Consider the following 18,796-nt stretch of genomic DNA (forward strand, 5'->3'; position numbering starts at 1 on the left):
AACCTAATGGTTGGGCTTGAGAGAAGCACGACCTGTGGCCTTCAGCTGCCGTTCGCTTTTGAGTTCCCGTGATCTAGTCTGGTATGACAGGTTCCTTTCTAGGATCTGTGTCAGGTACCCGCCATCTGTGACTCAAACACAGCATGACCACTTAAGGGACATCCTGGAGTGACCAGGTTCATGTCAAGTGAAGATTAAAGGAGGCCCCTCCAAATGAATAATTATCTACAGCAGAAGCAATTGCTGCCAGGCTGAGGTGTGCTTCCCCCTGCCGCCTCCGCCCTGGGAGCCTTAGCTCCAGAAAACCATTTCAGAATTTTCACAGTTTCTTTTTTACTTCAAAGCTAAACTGTCCCATAAGTGGCCTGAGCAGCGCTCTCAGCCTAGCCCAAGTCTGGGCATTGAGCCAAGTGGGTTAGGATCTCCCATGTTGCGAGGCCAAGGGGCTCACACTAAAACTATTAATAAAAAGATCCACCGTGTTTTATTTAGCTTAAGTGCCGTAAGATGGGAAAAGACCGAGCCCCTGTTCCTGGAGCATGCTGGGAAGGTGGACACCAGGGCCACTTCCCTAGGGCATGCTGGGAAGGTGGACACCAGAGCCACCTCCCTAAAGCATGCTGGGTACATCTCTATTTACCGTACCCCCTGCCCCCCGGTGTATGAAGGGGAAGGGTTCTCCGAAGCAGATTGCTGAGCTGTGTACCATTGGGGGTTTGCCACAGCTCCCTGGAGATTCCTGCACTATGGAGCGCTAGAGTCAGTGAGTGAGACAGGCGGACGTGCCGGACGCTGAGAGAGAGAGACAGACACACAGAGAGCGAGAAGTGTGATGGAGAGCTGGAGGGAAGTGGAGCGGTGGGGCTGCCTTGCTGCAGCGCCTCAGGCTTTAACCAGAGGCGTTGATGTACAGCTGGCTCTTGAGGATGTAGTCAATGACGGGCTGAGACAGGTAATCCACAACGTGTCCATCCCCATGCTGCAGGGCCAGTCTGGGGGGGCAAGAGAACAGAGGGAGTCAGTGCTTGCCAGTTACCCGCCCCACGTTGCCCCAGCCTGTTTTCTCTTCCCCAACAGGAAGCAGCTGTTTGGATAGGGTTCAAATCAGGCTTCATGTGAGCTCAGTCCATGGAGGAGCTGGTCACAGCTCCACAGGGAAGGTGCATTTACGAGGGTCACTGTCTCTCACACGTATGCATATGGTAACATTTTGGCCAAAGGAGCAATTGGTCTGAACGTGTGTGTGATCAATGCAAGTGGATGGGACAAGGCTGCCGAGGGAGGATGGCTCAGTGGTTAAGGCACTGGATTCAAGAGACATGGGTTCAATTCCCTGTTCCGTCACTGACCTCCTGTCACTTAATCGCTCCGTACCTCAGTACCCCGTCTGTAACCAGGGGATCAGACCACTTCCCTCCCTCACATGGTGGAGCCATGATTATGAGGTGCTCAGATACTATGGAGATGGGGCCATGTAAGTACCTAGATAGATGGGGAAATGTTTGTGGTGGATTGTGGGAAATTCTTGGGTCCGCTGGGTGGGAGATGAGATGCCCTGCAGTGGGAATTGAGGGCGGGTCGGGTCTCTGTACCCTGCAGCAGGAGGCTCTTCGAGTCACGCACCTGCTTTTAGTTGAACTGACGACAGACATTGGGTGGTTCACGTCGTCCTTCACAACCAGGATGTTGTTCTGTGGTGAAAACGAGAAGAACAAATGAACATGACTGACCTCAGCCCTTTGCTCCTCATGGCTTGTGCACCCAGCATGTCGGGGCTCTCTGGCCGTGAGGACACTAGTGCCCAGAGGTGACATGGGCAGCTGGGCACTTCCTTGGGGATGGTGAGAGGGCTTCTGGGTTCTCCATCCCAGTCACTGAGGTCTGGAACAAGGCCTATGAGTGCCGAAGATGTAAGTGACACACAGGCCTCACGCTAGTCCTGTGCACAGGGATGAATGTCTCCCTGAATGCAGAGGCTGGGAGCTTTGCAGGTATTGGTGCTGCTTTATGGAAGTGGTGCAGCGGTAAAGCTTCATAGCTGCCACTGCACAGCCAGCTCACCCTGCCCATTGGCTGCCCCGCAATGGCATCATGGCACAGTAAGAAACTGGGGGCGGAAGGCAGAGCCAGGCCAAGCGGACCCAGTCCCAGCCATGATGCAGGGAATGTCTGTGTTGTGCAAAGTTACTTACTTTGTACTTGCGGAGTATTGAGGAATGGTTCATAATCCGGTCTGTGTCTGTGCCGTCCCGGGGCACCACCACGATCCCAAAGTCCCCGACAATCACCTCCATCTGGGAGCAATGCAAAGAGGGACGTTTCAGAACCTTCTAAGCCTCCTGCGCCAGGGCGATGCTGGCCCAGGAACCAGCTCACAGGTCCCTGACTCAAACGAAAGATGCGCTGAAATATTCTGTGATGTGTTGAAGGAACTAAGTCTTAACTTACACTCTTTCTGCAAACTTCCTGGAAAGTCTTTGCCAGAAACATGAATGTCATTAAGGAGGCTAATTGGCAACTTCCCAGGGGATGTCTACACTGCCAGTTGGAGATACAAATTCTAGCTCAAGGACCCACACCTACTCTAGTGCACTAAAAATAAAGTGTAGCTGGGGCGGTGCGAGTGGCAGGAGGCACTAGCTACCCTGAGCACGATCCTACCTAGCTATGTACTTGGGGCAGCTAGCCCCTTGCACAGCCATGTTTTAGCATGGTAGCTCGAACCGAGCTAGTGTGGGTATGTTTCCTTGAGTTAACAATCACCCGCTATGCGTGACGCGTAGACAGACCTGCAGGTATTCTGATTGTATTTTCTTACAGGACTTTTCAGTGCGTTCCCTTCCTATGGGCCTCAGTCTGCGGTCCCACTCCACACACAGAGCTCCCATTGACTTCACTGGAGGAGCTGCTGAATTGGGGTCTGTAATGGAAAAGCTCTTCCAAAGTAGCTGCTTGTTGCCAAATGCTAGCAGTAAGTTCCGATAAGGTGGCAGAAGGGGCAAGTTTAACCTCACGGCTATGCGGAACTGGCCCTTCTGTTCCAGCGTGTGCATATTCAGTTCCCATGGAGACATTGGCAGTGGTGGCTGGCAAGATTTCAGTCTGGCAAAACCTAATCCAAAGCCAGTTCAGATCCAGGTTCCATTCCATTCAAACCACTGTGGTTTGTCGGGTTTCAGATTAAAGGTTCTGACTTGGGCCCATCTCTATGGATCACTCTGCAAAATCTGGTCTGGGTCCAACCACAGCAATGGAAGAGAGAGTGATGAGGGAATTTCCTCTGCAAGGCTTAGCCGCACTCCTCAAAAGAGGAAAATCCAGCTGGGCTCCTTATCAGTTAGCAGCGTTGTTGCTGAGTTTCAAGCTGGTTTCCTGGCTTCACTTGGCACCTTCTAAATCTAATACAAACAGCCCCCACCCACCTAATTTAAAGTTTATCTTTGCTCCCTTTGCCCTACAATCCTGGGATTTTTCTTCCCAAGATGACACTGACACTGCTCCATTTCCTTTGGGTTTTGTTCCAGTTACGATCTTGCTAAAGCTCCCCAGTAGCATGTTCTGTACAGTGAGTTGATGGAGTATTTAATGATACTGCTTGAACCAAAGCTCAGGCCTAGAATCCCACTGTTTCCACTTAAAGCATTTCATGTCTCTGTCTGGCTTAAGATTTTATCCTGCCACCCATCACTGTAGCATGAGAGTCCCTCACCTAAAATCAATACCAAGTCCCTAATGGGTCTCTGGAACATCTCCCTTTTTGGTGTTAAGCTGCTCCTTTAGGGTAGGCTTTTTGGGGGGGAACGGGGGGTTGGAAATAAACGGGGTATTTGAACTGTGAGCATCACTGATGGTGGCGGAAAGGCTTCCTCCAAGAGGACGGCTTTGCAACATTTCCTGAAGACGGTCAGGCTCTGGCCTGATCGCCTCTGGGGCTCTGTGCCACAGCTGGATGCCCTCGTAAGGGAACGCGTTGTCCCCAGCTCTCACTTGCTTCAACCTAGGCTTTGTGATCTGCATTGGCCCATGCCCGGGGGAGTGCAGCTGTCACGGGGGTTCCTAGATCAAAATTCAGTCTTTGAGATAGTTGGGGGTTGAGCCATTCATTGCTTTGAAAACTAGGACCAGGGTCTTAAATTGGCATCATAAACTGACTGGGAGCCAGTGGAGGGACTTGAGCACATGCCTGATGTGCTCACTTTTTGTGGCCTAAGCCACGGTGAAGGTGAAGCCACATTCATGCCTGTGCATCGTCTTCACATTCAGCTTCAGTTACAGCAACCCAGCCTGGAGGTGACAAATGCATGGAGTGCTGTGGTCAGGCCCTCACTGGGGGGTGGGGCGGGGAGGCATAAAGATGCCTAGCAAGCTAGTGGTGGAAGAAGGCATTTTGGGAAACTGATGCTACCTGGTCATCCAAGCTTAGCGAGGATTCAGACAGAACCCCGCTGCTTTGCCCCACTTTGGTGAATGGAAGCTGTGCACCTTCAGTGGAAGGTGAGACAACATCTTGACCAGCTGTTTGAAGCACTTTCTCCTTTCAAACAACTCCCCACAACTTAGTGCTCTTGAGCATATCCGGAAATATCTGAGCAAATAAACTGCCACGTGCTAAACAGCATTATTTTTACCCGATACAAATGTTAGTCCCCTAAGCAGGTGCTGCTTACAGGAAGCAAAGCAGAATCTGCAGTGAACTGCTGTCTTCAGTCTCTCATGTGCTTTAATCGAAGGAGAGGGTGCTGGGCTGTTTTTCCCCCAGAATCCAGTCCTATTTTGTGTGGGATCCCAAGTGTCAAACCTCGGGTCTAAATTAGGGCACCCAATCCTGACCCTGAGCACTCAGACCTGCTGAAAGTATCAGACTGGGGTGCCCAAGTGCCAATCTGAGCACTGAGATGCAGGACTAGGTGCCTTAACTTAGATCCTCAAATTACAAAATGATTTGTTATTTTTCAGTCTGTGAGTTGATTTCCCAGAGGTGCGTCCGGATGGAAAAGCAGCTCACAAAGCGATTCATTTCCCGGGGTCTCCTCTCTGGTTTGCCCAGTTGCAGAGCAGGAGAGGGGAGTGGCTGCTGTTTCCTAGACTGGACATAGTTACTGAAATTGAGTCTCTCTGTTGATCTCACTGTATCCGTGTTAGAAGTTTGTTTGCTTGAGTACTCAGTGTGGGATGCCAGAGGAATTTGGCTTTAGAGATCATCTGGCACTGGATCAAAGACCACTCCCAAAGCCATTTTCTGGTGGTCCGGTGTATTTGTTCCACTCTTGTCCAGACTTTGTTCCTCCCTCATCTAGATTATCCACCCCTCTTGGGTCCTCCCCATTTTCCAGCTTTCTCCCCTGATGTCCATCCAAAATTTGGAAACCCCATTCTCTCATAGCCGGCAATTACTTCAGCAATATCACGTATGGCTGCCACCTTGGGGTAAACCACACACCTGACTGCCTCAGAAACCTCCACCACCACTTTTCCCACAGTCGACTTTCCAACACCTAATTGCTTGGCAATGGACCTGTAGCAGTCTGGGGTAGCCAGCTTCCAGACGGTTATAGCAACTTGCTTCTGGATCAGAATGCCTTTATGGAGGAGTGTCACGGCAAACTGCTCACAAAGCACCAGAAATGTAGCTTACTTCATGTTTCTTCTTCTGGCCCCCCTGCTGGTCAGCCCAGGTCTGCATGATGCTGTGACCCCACCAGGCTGTGCTTGTGGCCCTGCTCCAGAAGCCCAAGTCACTAGCAGCTGTAATGAATGCCATCAGCAGCTTCAGCCAGTTTGCATCTGCCATGTCTGTCGTCCTCCTCCTGCTCCATCACAAGTTTTGTCAGGTGTCTTTGGTGGGTCAGAAAACACTGCTGAAATGTCCACCCACGTCTCTCAGAAGCTCTGCCCATTTCCTGACACAGGAATACAAGTGCAAACATGAGAAGTTCTTCAAAAGGTGCCTCCTCTGTGTTGCTGGCTCCGGTAGCTGGGAGCGCACTGACCAAAATGACTGCTCAGCAGGCTGTTCAAACTTCCCGCCACACGAGAGGTGGAAAGTCAAGTTTTCCCACAGTGCACCACAGCCAAAGGCTAGAGTGGCCACATTGTGCAAGGGCACTAGGGAATCTGGGATATGGTTGGCTTGACTTGGGTCTGCGTGCTGCAGTGAGGATGCCAGAGCCCTAGTTTGAACCCAGGTTAATGTAGGGTTAACAATCAATGTAGACGCTCAAGCCCTGAGTTCTTTAATGCAGGGTCCACTGACTTGAGTCCCACTAACCCTGGGTTTACATTGCAATGTAGACATACCCCATACACTGCAATATAAGCCCAGGGTTAGTAGACCTCATGTTGGCAGATCCTGGATTTGTTAACCTAGGGCTTGAGTGTCTTTGCTCATTTGTAACCCCAGGTTAGGAATTGTTGAAACCTGGGTCCCAAACTGAGGCTGCAGCAAGTCCAACCACTCCTATCCCAGACTTCCTAGCGCCCTCCCAAAATGTGGCTGCTCTAGCCCTTTGTTCATGGTGCAGTGTGGGGAAAACCTGACTGTCCACCAAACTTGACTGTTCAGAGGACCAAGAAAGTCAGCCCATGGGATTATGGGATACTTTTGGCAGACTCCCAGAGCACAAGTTCAACGGGGTTGTGTCTACACTGCAAAGCAATCGGGCTTGAACTCTGGGTCCCAGCCTGATTCAAGCTCGGCCCCTCCACCCCCATGGGGTCCTTGGACCTGAGCCATGGTTTAGTGCACTTTGTGTGCAGATGGAAGGGTTAAGCCTGAACTCGAACCCCGGGCTTACATTGCAGTGTAGATATACCCCACAATTATCTTCCTCCATGTCCACTGTTCTGACCATGTTGCCATCCTCCAAGTCCTTGCACAAACTTCCTGTAGCCTTCTTCACCAAGTCTAAGTTCCTCATTCAGTCTTCAAGGACTGTGCCACATTGTGAACCACACCACACCTCTCATCTTCCTTTCACACAGCCCCTTAGGCCTGGAACACCCTCTGTGTCACTGTTCAGGAAGGACTTTCCTTTCCTTGATTCAAACGCCCACTTAGAACTCTCCTCTCCCACAAAGCCAGCTAACAATCGTCCAATTCAGTAACACTGTTGCCCACTCAATACCAAGGAAAAGAGCAACACTTGAACCTCCCTCTATATTTCCCAGCATGTCTGATCTGTGTTGTCTGTGTCGGTTTTAAATTACTCAGGTAGGACCACATATCCTTCTGTCTCCTAAAGCACCAAATGAAGGATTTCACTGGAAAACATGGCTGCTGCTTTCAAAGGTAGGAAGGAAATCTCACCCCTTCCTGAGCTCCACTCAGGTCAGTAGAGACAGAATGTAACTGCTTGTGGGCATGTCATTTAAGACCTGTCTGACCTACTTTGGCATTAGAACATCAGCAGAACTAGCTATGTCCTTGCAAGTTGGAGCTGTTGCTTTTATGCATGTGTCTGATTTAGGTAGTTCAGTATTTTCTGGCTCTGACGGAAGAGATCATCTGGACAGATGGGCAAAGCTTGGGCAAATATTCTCCCCAAATCCAATTTCCTAGCATGTTCTCTCCCAAAAATCCATTTATAACTGTTATGTTTGCATTAGTTTTGTGTTCCCTTTTGCAGATATTCTAGTGCATGAATTCACTGGGGGAAATGTTCAAGGAAACAGCAAATTATATGTGATTTAATACAGAATAATCATGGAAAGCAAATTTTGAACGAATTCCAGGTACACCTGAAAACCTCACTCTAAAAGTTACACTTACGCAATCAGGGAACAGATTATTCACATGCTTACAGGCTTTGCTGGACTTGGTCCTTGGTCCTTAAAACAGAATTCTGTTGTCTTGACAATGTTATCTGTAATTATCTGGGGGAAGTTCCATGGCTGTTTTATACAGGAGGTCAGACTAGATTAGTGGTTTTCAACCTGTGGTCCGCAGACCTCTGGGGCTCTGCAGACCATGTCTAAGAAGTCTGCAAAAGGTTGTCATTACTATAGAACAGTGGTTTTCAACCTGTGGTCCACGGACCCCTGGGGGTCCGCAGACCATGTCTAAGATTTCCAAAGGGAGCTGCACCTCCATGTGAAATTTTTTAGGGGTCTGCAAATGAAAAAAGGTTGAAAACCATGGGATTATATTAACACAATGGTCGCGTCTGGTCTCGGAATCCATGAACATAGACAGGTTTGCTGGAGGTGATATTTCTAGCTAGCAAGAGTATTAATGTAGTGGCTTTAAACTATGTTTGTTGCTATCTGTCACTCAAATTACGAGAAATCTTAGGTGGTGAATGGGGTCAGTATGATGATAAACTGGGTTCTGATGACCAAGCCACATTCTTACTTTTATTGGTAAGTACCAGAGCCCCTATATTGATGGGTGTATTAGAAAAGCATATCAAATGGTCTTTTCTCCACATGTAGTGTTGTGGACTCTTGTTATTTTAGCATGAGTCTTGTGGTATTTGATGTTTTTACTTAAAGCACCATCCCCTGGAGTCAGATGACTGTGAGAATCTCTGTGTTCATAATTTAAAAAGTCAGCATCTAGCCCTCGTGGTTGCACAGAAAATGTCTGAAAATGTGACCCAAGTGGGCACTAAACATGCCAGATGCCCGCAGACAAAACCCAACCCCCCCCCCAATTTTTTTTTTTTAATCCTGAGATTTTTAAACTAATTTTTATTATTTTGGGGGGCCTGAGTCGTGATTAGGAATATTTGGGGCTGGCAATACAGTACTCAGCTTTAAAGACAAAATAATCTGCTAAGGTAAAAAAAACTTTAAAGATGGTAAAATGCATTTAAGGCAACACAGATTACAAGAAATAATTTCAACAATTTAATTTGCTTTTCATCATGGATGCTGTAATGTCTCATTTCGTTTAGTTTGGGCAGTGAAATGGGACTGGTCCGTTTCACTTCCTGGTTCTCATGCCCTAGCACAAGGCATGATGTGTTTGGGTTCCTAAAACTGTAGTGCTATATAAGAGCTAGGCTGGAATTATTATTATTAGTGGTAAATTTATACTACACGCAGGGGCGGCTCCAGGCACCAGCGCACCAAGCATGTGCCTGGGGCGGCAAGCCGCAGGGGGCGGCCTGCCGGTCGCTGTGGGGGCGGCAGTCAGGGAGCCTTTGGTGGCATGCCTGCGGGAGGTCCGCCGGTCCCGTGGCTTCGGCGGCAATTCGGCAGCGGGTACGCCGAAGCCGCGGGACCGGCGGACCTCCCGCAGTCATGCCGCCGAAAGCCGCCTGACTGCCATGCTTGGGGCGGCAAAATACATAGAGCCGCCCCTGACTACACGAACACTGTTTTGCTTGGTTTATTTAAATTTCTTTTCCCTATAGTGTCATGAAAATTGGATCTTGTATATCCCTATATCCCCCTCCCCATATTCTAAATTTAGGGCCTAAATCTATTTAACAGCATCTGTTTATAAAAGAAAATGAGTTTGGGAGATGGCCTTTAAAATTTTCCTTACACCCTCAGAATTAGACATAAGTAGCTGCAGTCCCCAGCTGTCTCTGCCACTCATCTCCCTGTGGGTGGGGAGAAAAACATGATGTGAAAGGGAAAGTTTCTGGCTCCAATTTGAAATAAAAGCCGAGTGGGTTCTGAGAGTCAGAAGCAGGATACCTCTCTGGCTCGCTCGGCTGAGGGTGTAAATGGAAGGGGTGGGGCAGGATGGAATGAGGGATAGAGGCAGACTGTTCAAGGTTTCCCATGTGAGTTGACATGTTATGGAATGTTATGCCACATGTAAGGTCACCGTGGGAGAGAGCAAAGAGGCGAGAAAAATGAGAGGGGAGGGAAGGAAACAGCGCACAATGGATTGTATGCAGTGGTAGCCAGCTACTCACGTCAGACTCATTCCAGAGGCCTGGGATACAGAAGGACTCCAGCAGGTCACTGCCACAAAGCAATAAGATACGAAGCTCTGAAGAAAGGGAGCAGAGAATGGAGAAGTTGAGAGACATGGGCTTATGGCTTCCCCCTGTGACACTACTGAACCAACAATCCCTGCACTGTGTTGCTGGAGAGACTCTTTCTGTAAGACACAAAAACCAGGGCCTGATGCTTTGTGGCTATTCAAGGTCCTATTGCACTTTCTGCAATAACAGTGATGTTAGCTGCAGTGCAGTACCCTGGCCAAGCCATCTGCCTACCCTAAATACCTCTCTAGTTTCAAACAGCATTTCATTTCCTCTCCTACACTGCTGTGCAGCATTGCTGTGGGCGGTTAAACAGCTGCTGCATTCCGCCCCAGAGATGGCTGCATTTCAGCACATGTGCATGTGCCGTGTAAAGTATCTCATGGGGAAAGAAGTGATTCCTGTGTATGTAGGTGTATAGAAGTGATTTAGGATCTTTTAAAATGACAGATGTTCTATTAGTTCTCTGTTAGATATTACAAGGACCCGGACAACTGGTTAAAACCAGGGTCTCTAATGGGGGTGTCCCACTGCTCCCCAGCACTTCATCACTGTCATGGCAGATTAAGGTATTTGCCAGAAAGCCCCAATACTTACTCACTGCAGGGCAAACCTGTATAGACTTTCATGTCTTCCCTTTAACTTCCCCTGTTTGGATCAGTCTCCCCCAAGTGGCTTGCTGACCTGCACAATTGCTGGCATTTTACTCTGAGATGTGTACAATATCACTTATTGACCCTCAGAACCTAGGACATTTAAAGGCCTAGAAACTGCAAGTGTTCAGTGTTAGAACTGAGTGTTGCCGAACAGATTTCTCTGTCTACATCACCACTTTTGGCCACCAGAGGGAAGCAGCAATATTGCTTAAATTTGTAAGGATAGAGGAACACCCAATTTAACGCAGCCTCCTGCCCCCCTTGCACACACTCCCTGTCTTAGCCACCTATAGCTGAGCGTAAGTCAGCACTTTCCTCAACTTCTGAACTCTGGGCTGGGTTAACACTTAAAGGGGTGCAGAGAAGGCTCCGGTGATCATTTCCTGCCTGAGCTATCCATGCTCTGAGCTGTTAAATGATAGGCCCAAGGTCATAGTGAGTCAGTATCAGAATTAGGAAGAGAAGTCAGGTGTCCCAACTCACAGTCCTCTTTTCTAACCCTATAGCAATGCTGTCCTCCCTCCCCGTGAGGATGGGAATCAGCCCAGGCCATTTCATCACCCTTTTGGGCCAGCCCAAATCCAGATGCCTGGTGTTCAATGGGAGTGATGACCCAGTCCCCTAATTTGGTGTCTGTGTTGTGCTCGGTTGCTAGAACAGACTGTTCATCCCCATTCCCTGCGTGGCCCCTCCCATGTCACCCACTGCGTCAGCCTGGGGGCAGAGAGCTGCGCTTTGCAGGGCCCTGCCTTCCCGAGGGCAGAACGGCGCGTACTCACCAATCTCCTCGTATCTCATCACGGTCCCCAAATTTGCATTCTCATCTGGAGAAAGAGAAGTGCCAGAGTCCAAGCTTCAAATGAGCGTCCATGCCAGAGTGTGCCCAGGAGGGGAGACGGCTCTTTAACTGTTCAGCAGTGGCTCTTAGTGTTAACAGGATTCCTGCTCTACCAGCGCATACCTGTATACTAGCACCTGGTGGTGGATTCCCCGTCACTCAGTCTTTCGAAGGAGATTGGGCGTCTTTCTAAAAGATCTGCTCCCGCTCAACGGGGGAATGGCTGGTTGAGGTTCTAGGGCCCGCATGGTGCAAGAGGTCAGGCCAGGTGATCATAAAGGGATCATCCAGCCTTACAATCAATGGTGAGAGAGACTGCGTAGATTTCCTGTTAGTGGTTGGGGTTAATACTTCCGGGGGTTCTTTCACCTTGGTCAGGGCCGGCTCTAGGCACCAGCAAACCAAGCACGTGCTTGGGGCAGCACAATTGCAGGGGCAGCATTCCGGGGGAGGCAGTTGCGCTCTCTGAGGTTTTTTGTTTTTGCTTCGGCAGTTGCGCTCTCAGAGGTTTTTTTTTTTTTTTTTTTTCCGTGGGGCGGCAAAAAACCTAGAGCCAGCCCTGACCTTGGTGGTGTCTGTCTACATCCAGGCATTGCAAACTCAAGGAGTTGCTGTGCCTCTTCCCCTAGTATAGCCGGGCTCAGCGGGGCAGATTTCCCTAGTTAAGCTAATGCTTCTTCCTGCTGAGCAATCCAGGGAAATCCTGGGTGGGATCTGAGTGCCTACCTGCAATGAATTTTGGCATAACCCCTGACAATCTCTGTGACAACCAGGGAGATGCTGTCAGGGAGAGAGTCGGGGCCTGGTCATCAGCTGGTATAAATGGATATAGCACCACTGTTGTCAATGGATCTACATTGATTTGCACCCACTGAGGATCTGGCTGCGAGTGATACCACAGCACTGGGTTGGATGGGAGGCAGAAAGGAGGAGGAAGACCATGGAGTGGGGAGGACCATAGATGAATGCAAGCATCTACATTTTCATAACGTACCCACAAAAGTGAAGCGCTCTATTGGCGGACGGACACAGCAAATCCGGCTCAGGCTTTCTCCCATCTTCCCCAAGATCTTTGCTGGAGGGAGAGAGAATAGGTAAAAGGCAGGTTCAGAGTCTGAGCCACCTGCAAGAACCACATCTCACTGCACAAGGCCTGTCTGTTATTCCCCTACAGAGCTCTCGGAACACACAGGGCATTTGACTCTGAGGGCGTGGGGGAATCCCCGCTGGCCATCTCTGCTGGCTGGGTTCTTAAATCAATAAGCTCTCATCCCCACCTTCTGTACGGTTTGTATCCACTTCCGTCTGTTTGAATGACTCGTTTAGAGCCTTGTTGCTGGATTGAAGTTATTTCATGTAGACGTTCGTCATCCTGAAGAGCTTCTTCCCCCCGCACCAAGATTTGGAAAGAAACCAATATTTTCTGCTAAGGATTTGATCAACAACTTGGTGCAAATGGCCCCTTACTGGTTTGGTTACTAAAGCCCCAATCTACAGAGATGATCATTGTTTCATGATTTCAGCCCCCTCTTAAAACTTTAATTTCACCCTGTTTGGATTTTTAATGAAGCTAGGTGTGCAGTTGTGGGTGCACCATGCACTCAGGATTGTGCCTAATCTGCACCTGGAATGACCATGATTGCAAATACAAAACAGGTAACAGCATATTTAAAATGTCCTCAGGCAGCCCCCTGAGTGGTTAATCATTGGATTTAAGTGTGACATGCAGTAAAAAATATGTAAAAAATAGGCATGAAATTGCACTTCTACCACGTTTAAGGATCAAGCGTGGTTTTGGGGCAATTTTAAGATACAACTCTACCCCGATATAACGCTGTCCTCGGGAGCCAAAAAATCTTACTGCGTTATAGGTAAAACCGCATTATATCGAATTTGCTTTGATCTGCCGGAGTGCGCAGCCCCGCCCGCCCGGAGCGCTGCTTTACCGCATTATATCCGAATTCATGTTTTATCGGGCCGCGTTATATCCGGGTAGAGGTGTACCTTTTTCATGTAGATTTAGTGCCAGAGTGACAGCTCTTCGAAAGGGAAGTCCTCTATTCATTCACAGAACAGGTAGAACATAGACACTGTCAGTGTGAACTTCCTCCCAATACTCTCCCTATGCACCTGAACTTGAACCTGAAGAGACCACTTTTAGCTGTGGAGCGTGGCTCAGTCTCCATGGCCCGTTTAGTCTTTTTCCCATGTTGCTCCTGGTGCCAATTGTGTGGACATTCAAGTGGACTCTGCTGATGGATCCCAGTCAATAAGGAGTGGGGAAGGGAGAGAGAAGATAGTAAAAGGACCCAGTGACAGGTAGGTTGCATTTTCCAACCCTGAACCCAAATATTGCTGAATTGCATGGGTCTGGAATCTCAATTCACTCAAATTATACATTTTGGAACCCCACACAGTCTTATCTGAAACCTTCATTTATTGTTTCTTGGACAGGTCTGTTTTCGTTGCCCATTTCTGGGAGAACAAGTCTGGGGATTTCAGATTGGTGCTGTCTGCAGGGCTTACCTCTGCTCCATTTGGAGACCTTCTCTCTGCTGAGACCTACCTGCTGTGGGCTTGTTGGAAATGTTGCTGTTCTGGTAAATGGGCTGTGGAGACTCATTCTGGGGCTGTCCAATCACTGGGGTCATGGAAGGTGTGTTCACATTGGAGAGGATGCAGCCAGTCACTCGCTAGGGTGGGGATGAAATGTAAGGAGTCAGTAATATAACTCCAGAGCCAGAAACACATCCATAGATCTCTCACTATAGCTTGGTAGCCAGCCTACAGCTCACAAATTAACAACATTCTCCAGTCGTTACTAGGAGACACAGCCAGCCTCATTTCATGCTTCCCGTTTCCAACCAGTAAAATGAGACCGGGCCATATGACCTAATGAAAGGCAATGAAACCAGGGGAAGGAGATAGGCTTCAGAGCCCAAGCTCCAACCTGAAGTGCATCTTCAAAGCGCTGTCTATACAGCTATTTTTGGAGCGCCCATAATAACCCAAGTTTGTAGGCCTGGGCTGGGAGGCTCGCTTAGCATACTCTAAGAATCTCCATAAATAGGATACCCACCGGAATGGTTTCTATTATGTGTGATGAGACCGGCTTGATCAGTGCAAAACCATGATAAGGATACAATTCGAAAACTGGTATTGACAAAATACTAACCCAAATGCCCTCTCCCATTTAGCCCTGTATATTTCATGGCTGCCTTAACTCTTCGCGTGAATTAATAAGGACAATTGTGTGTTTTCAAGTATTCGTCTCCTGGATTCTTAGGCATAAGATGAAGGCCAAAGCTAAGCAAGAGGGGAGATGCTGTTATCACTGGAGATGTCTGTCCGCATGCAGGCAGATCTTATACCAGCTTGGCAACATTCTAGTCACCCACTCACCAGAGCTGAGTAATGTTTTGTCAGGCAGGTAAAGTGTCACTGGATTTTCCATGATTATCAATCAAAGTAAAGGGCAGCTGAGCAGATTTTGGTGCCCAGGCTGGACAATTTTGCAAGGCTGATTTATACATTGCAATTTCATTTGCCGTTTCATTTTTTCCCTAATGACTCAAGTTTTCTCCCCACCTCCCCCCCTTACTGTTCTTCTAAGCACACATGGGCCTCATGGGAATAGGAGACTTCAAACGTTCTCTCTTCTTTTAAAGTGAATTTGGTATCAGCCTGGCAGCCCCGGGGAGTGAAAAACTCTCTGTACCCACACCATGAGGTTGGTAGAGGGAAAGGCCGTGTCAGCTTCCCCCAGGCTGCCATGTTGGTGTGCCCTTCCCCTGTTCTGTAGGGACTGGCTCTGGGGTAATTCAGTCTCCATGGCCCATTCAGTCTTTGTCCCCTCTGCTGCATCTGCTAAAATGGGTGTTGGCCAGTGGTGGTCATATCCGAGTGCCTGCGTGACCATCTCTGAGGTGAGAGGGGCCTTCAGCCTTATGGTCCATTCAGTCTTCTCTCCTGAGTATGATAAAATGACTTCCAATTAGTGCTAATTGGTGGTGGGTTTTGTGATGCAGCCACCTGCGCACTAGGAGCTGGGCTATGCTCTCCAAAGTCATTTCACGAAGGCCACTGTGAACAGCTGCTAGATGACAGTCGGCTTCAGTCAGTGTCAAACTGCCAGATTGGAGCCAGTCCCCAGAGGTGAAAGGCTCCCGCTCACATGAGCCATGCATTCCCCTTTCAGGCCGCGATCCTAAGAGAAATAGAAAAGCTGGCTCTTGATTTGGCTGCGTGTGAACCTGCTTCTGTGAGGAGATTGCTGCACACATCTCAAAGAGGCAGACAGGCAGGCTTTAAACATTGTTTTAGCCCTGCAGTGAGTTAGCACTGTTCTGGGTCCCCAGCCCCCATGTTGCTGCCCAGGATAAGACTGCAATGTTGCTAACTCACCCTGTGCTAGGAGAGAAAGACAGCAGAATGATGACTGCACTCAACACACATTCTTGCATCAAATCTTATTTCCTGAGCCAATCCCACCTGCTCCTTCCTTCCGCTCCCTTCGAACTGGAGGCAAGAAGTGAACAGACGGGGCATCATTAACTGCGGAATCCTGGGGTGGCTCCTGCCCTGCTAGCTAAGAACTTTAAAGGAATGTTAATGTGGTTGGGGGTGGAGAATCCGACCCACCCTGAGCTCTCACTATAATCCCTTCCCTCGTATCCGCACCACTCGCCTCCCTTCAGAGGAATTTGAACCATCATAAAAATTTCATCTGACTGGAGGGTGGATTTGAAATGATTCAGAACAACTTGGCTTGTTCCCGGAATGTTCTCTGAAGGTAACGATAGCACTGAGTCGTCAGCTCTCCTCCCTTCAGTTCCGCTCCATGGGGCAGGGATCCAGAGGGGCAGAACAGCAGAGGGAAGCAGTGTTGTGTGAGACACAATATTCGGCCTAGCCTGCCTGTCCAGACTGCTGAGGCGCGAGTTCAGGCTTTCCTCATCTTGTGTCTCGACTACTGTAATCTGCCCCTCTCTGGCCTTGTTGCCAGCCATGCTGCCTCCCTCAATCCAGTCAAAACGCTGCTAGTAGGGTCACAGAATCATAGAAATGAAGGGCAGGAAGGGACCTTGAGAAGTCATCTAGTCCAAGCCCCTGCACTGAGGCAGGACCCTCAACCTAGACCATCCCTGACAGGTGTTTGTCCAACCTCTTCTTAAAAACCTCCAATGGTAGGGATTCCACAACCTTCCTGGGAAGCCTATTCCAGAGCTTAACCACCCCTAGAGTTAGAAAGATTTTCCTAATATCTAATCTAATCTTGCTGCTTTACTACTTGTCCTACCTTCCATGGACATGGAGAAAAATGATCGCTGTCCTCTTTATAAGAGCCCTTAACATAGATGAAGACTATCATCAGGTCTTTTTCCAAGACTGAACATGCCCAGTGTTTTTAAGCTTTCTTTATAGGTCAGGTTTGCTAAACCTTTTACCATTTGTTGCTCTTCTCTGGGCTCTCTCCATTTGTTCACATCTTTCTTCAAGTGTGGTGCCCAGAACTGGACAGAGCACTCCAGCTGGGGTCTCCCCAGGGCTGAGTAGAGCAGGTCAGTTACCCCCTGTGTCTTACACAGGGCAATCCTGTTAATACCCCCCAGAATGGTCATCTTGACTTCCACTTTCACCACATCACTTCTCTGCTGGCATTCCTCCAATGGCTCCCCCTCTCCCATGAGTGCCTTGTCTTTGCCTTTAAAGCCTTCTCCATTTACCCCCTCCCTAACCATCAGATCTACTAACTTGCCAAGCTGTGGACACTCCAACATCGCTCTGCCAGTGGTGCCAGCCTCAGTCACTCGCCCATCGGCGTCTCCCTCAAAAACACCTCCATGCTTTCTCCCACCTACCCTCCACCCCCAAACACACACACCTGGTGAAAACTCCCTGGCCAAACGCCTGAAGCTTCCACCTTCTCTTCTTTTAACTGCCTCCTCCGAACCTGCCCCTGCTGTGATGCCTGCAGATCCTTCCTGCCTGGCACTGGGCCAGGCAAGTGGCATGGCCAAGCCATCTGCTTTTCTTCTCAACTCGGTTTGTTTCATTGGTTCCTCCTCCTGCCCTTCTTTGCCCACTTGAGCCCTGACTGGTTCATCCCTTTCATCCAGGTCTCAGGGTGGCTTTAATGCCAACCTCCCCATTGCTGTTGCTGGAGGGTAGGGTAATGGTCTAAGGTCATTAGCTGAAGAGGTGGTGGGAAGTCCCATTTCTGTTCAGGGTTTGTGATCTTCATTCTCACTTCTGCCTGCGCCTGTGGAGGGGTTTCACTTACTGTGTCATGTATTCTCTGGGGTTTACCCAGCACGGAAGATGCCCTTGAATTTTCCTGTTGCTGTGAGTCATTCCTTAGGGCCAATGGAGCCAGGTTTGTCCCATGGGGTTATTTTGTTAGGGCTTCATTCACTTGTCTTTCAAATGCCCTCTTTTCCCCTGGATTGACTGTGTGGCAGGGATGATGATTGCTTAGCTGTGAGTTTGCCTTCCCCAATTGCTCTCACTGCAGCCTCGTTCTTGTGTGCGTCCTGACAAGTATTTTTTTCTTTCCCCCCGTGTATAGAAGCTTGGCATTTCCCTGGAGTAGACACAGTGCTGGGAGTTTGTCCTTAGCCCTTTTCCAAAGGTGGATTAAATTCGGTCATGTGCAGCACAATGTTCTTTTCATTCCACTTTCATCTAATCTCCTTTTGCCTAGCTCCCTTACTGTGAGGGCCCATCTACACAGTGAAACTTAATTCAGATTAAGGAAGGGTGGGAATTTACAGTGTGACAGCTACTCCTGAATAACTCCACTGTGATGGGGTGTGTACACCCCACAGTGGCAGCGAAAGGGTTAATGCGAGGCCGAGGGCTCATTTAGCCCACTTGGTGGCACCTGGAAGGGTGCGTTAGGTACAGTTCATAGGCAGACTCAGCTGGGGAGGAGAGTCACCTTCATAAAGCGAGGCACTCAGAGCAGTGAGGAAGAGATCCAGTGGGGAGGGGGCTCAGAGGGAGAGAAGGCCTGGGAGTCTCTCCTGAGACAGGAGCTGTGGCAAATGGCCAGGGACAGAAGGGACATGGGAAAGCTGCAGGCATGGAGTGGATTCCTATGATGAGCCCTAATGAAAGGACAAGGTCCAGTGGAGGCTGCCGGGTGGTTTGCTGTCCCAGAAAGTTGGGAAGAACCCAGAGACGCTCAACACCAGGATGAGTGGAGTGGCTGAAGTGGTGCTTGGTTCTATTTGGGGGGTTTTGAGTTCTGCTGGGAGAAGTCTGGGACCCCCCGCCCCCAGGGAGGGGGGGGGGGGAAATGTCGTAACGGTGACGCTGTTGGTGCAGGACGTTGATACTCAGTAATGGGTGGACTATTG

At 49.2% G+C, this 18,796-nt stretch overlaps 1 protein-coding gene across 1 annotated transcript in view; it reads right to left on the reverse strand.

Annotated features, from left to right (window-relative positions):
• Positions 1-820: 820 nt before the first annotated feature.
• The window catches only part of LOC113407305 (nicotinamide/nicotinic acid mononucleotide adenylyltransferase 2), an 80,524-nt gene continuing 62,548 nt past the window's right edge, over positions 821-18,796 (reverse strand). The window contains exons 5-11 of the mRNA XM_026655649.1: positions 14,002-14,128; positions 12,430-12,510; positions 11,377-11,421; positions 9,870-9,946; positions 2,193-2,294; positions 1,624-1,691; positions 821-992 (exon numbers count right to left, since the gene is read on the reverse strand). Coding sequence (XP_026511434.1) covers positions 890-992; positions 1,624-1,691; positions 2,193-2,294; positions 9,870-9,946; positions 11,377-11,421; positions 12,430-12,510; positions 14,002-14,128 — 603 coding nt within the window. The 3' untranslated portion in view covers positions 821-889. The remainder of the gene's footprint in view (positions 993-1,623; positions 1,692-2,192; positions 2,295-9,869; positions 9,947-11,376; positions 11,422-12,429; positions 12,511-14,001; positions 14,129-18,796) is intronic.

Source organism: Terrapene carolina, unplaced genomic scaffold (assembly GCF_002925995.2).
Source record: "Terrapene carolina triunguis isolate 2854851 unplaced genomic scaffold, T_m_triunguis-2.0 Scaffold210, whole genome shotgun sequence".
NCBI classification, from domain to species: domain Eukaryota; kingdom Metazoa; phylum Chordata; order Testudines; family Emydidae; genus Terrapene; species Terrapene triunguis.